Here is an 837-nt window from a genome sequence, read left to right on the forward strand (position 1 = left end):
TTGTTGTTTGCCGTTCTTGCTCGTTCTTATTTGTTGCTTTTCGTTCTCGTTTTTCTCGTTTTTTGTTTTTGTTTTTTCCGTTTGTTGTTTGCTTTTGTTTTCGTGCGCTCTTTTTGTTGATGCTTGCCTCTGAAACCCTAAACCCTAAACCCTAAACCCTAAACCAGGCGTTGCGACCCAGCCGTCGTTGACCTTTTCTCTCTTTCTCTCTCTCTGCTTTCTGTTTTGTTGATGCCTGACTCTCTCCCTTATCGTTATTTATTTATTTATTTATTTATTTAGGTTTCATGCGGCGTTTCTTTTGGGCCTGTCGCTGCTCTTTTTCTTCTTTTTTTTTAATTGCTCTGTTCTTGGTTTGTGTGGTTCCTGTTCTCGTAATTTGTTTCACTGGTTTTTGTTTGTTTCTTTCTTTCTTTTCCACCTCTTCTTCTTCTGTTTACTTGCCTTTTTCTTCATATACTTTATCCCTCCCCTCTTTTTCTTTTTTTTAATTGCTTTGTTCTTCGTTTTTTTGTTTCTTCTTTTGCTGTTACTCCAGAGGAAAGGTCTGGGCTTCTTTCCTGGGGGCTGATGCGCTGCTTAACTCGGACCCGGAGGCGTTTGAGCGGTAGGCCTCTTTCCGGTGTACGTACACCCTTCAGGTGTACGTACACCTGATTGGTGTGCATGCCCTTGCGTGGTGTACGTACACTTGAGACTGCAGCTGAAGCTTCAGGTGGAAGCACACCTAATGCTGTACTAGCTATTCTCTTTGAAGGCGTCTGTATGCTACATGTGTATATAATATATATATATATATATATATATGCATATATATATATATATATATATATATAT

The 837-nt window shown here is 39.4% G+C and overlaps 1 protein-coding gene across 1 annotated transcript in view; it reads left to right on the plus strand.

Moving 5' to 3' along the window:
• The window catches only part of EMH_0029600 (TBC domain-containing protein, putative), a gene marked incomplete at both ends in the record, with an annotated part of 6,187 nt that overhangs the window by 2,487 nt on the left and 2,863 nt on the right, over nt 1-837 (plus strand). Inside the window, one exon of the mRNA XM_013494321.1 lies at nt 539-607. Within this exon, the coding sequence (XP_013349775.1) occupies nt 539-607 (69 nt within the window). The remainder of the gene's footprint in view (nt 1-538; nt 608-837) is intronic.

Source organism: Eimeria mitis, genomic scaffold (genome assembly GCF_000499745.2).
Source record: "Eimeria mitis Houghton genomic scaffold, Emh_scaff1107, whole genome shotgun sequence".
NCBI lineage: Eukaryota > Apicomplexa > Conoidasida > Eucoccidiorida > Eimeriidae > Eimeria > Eimeria mitis.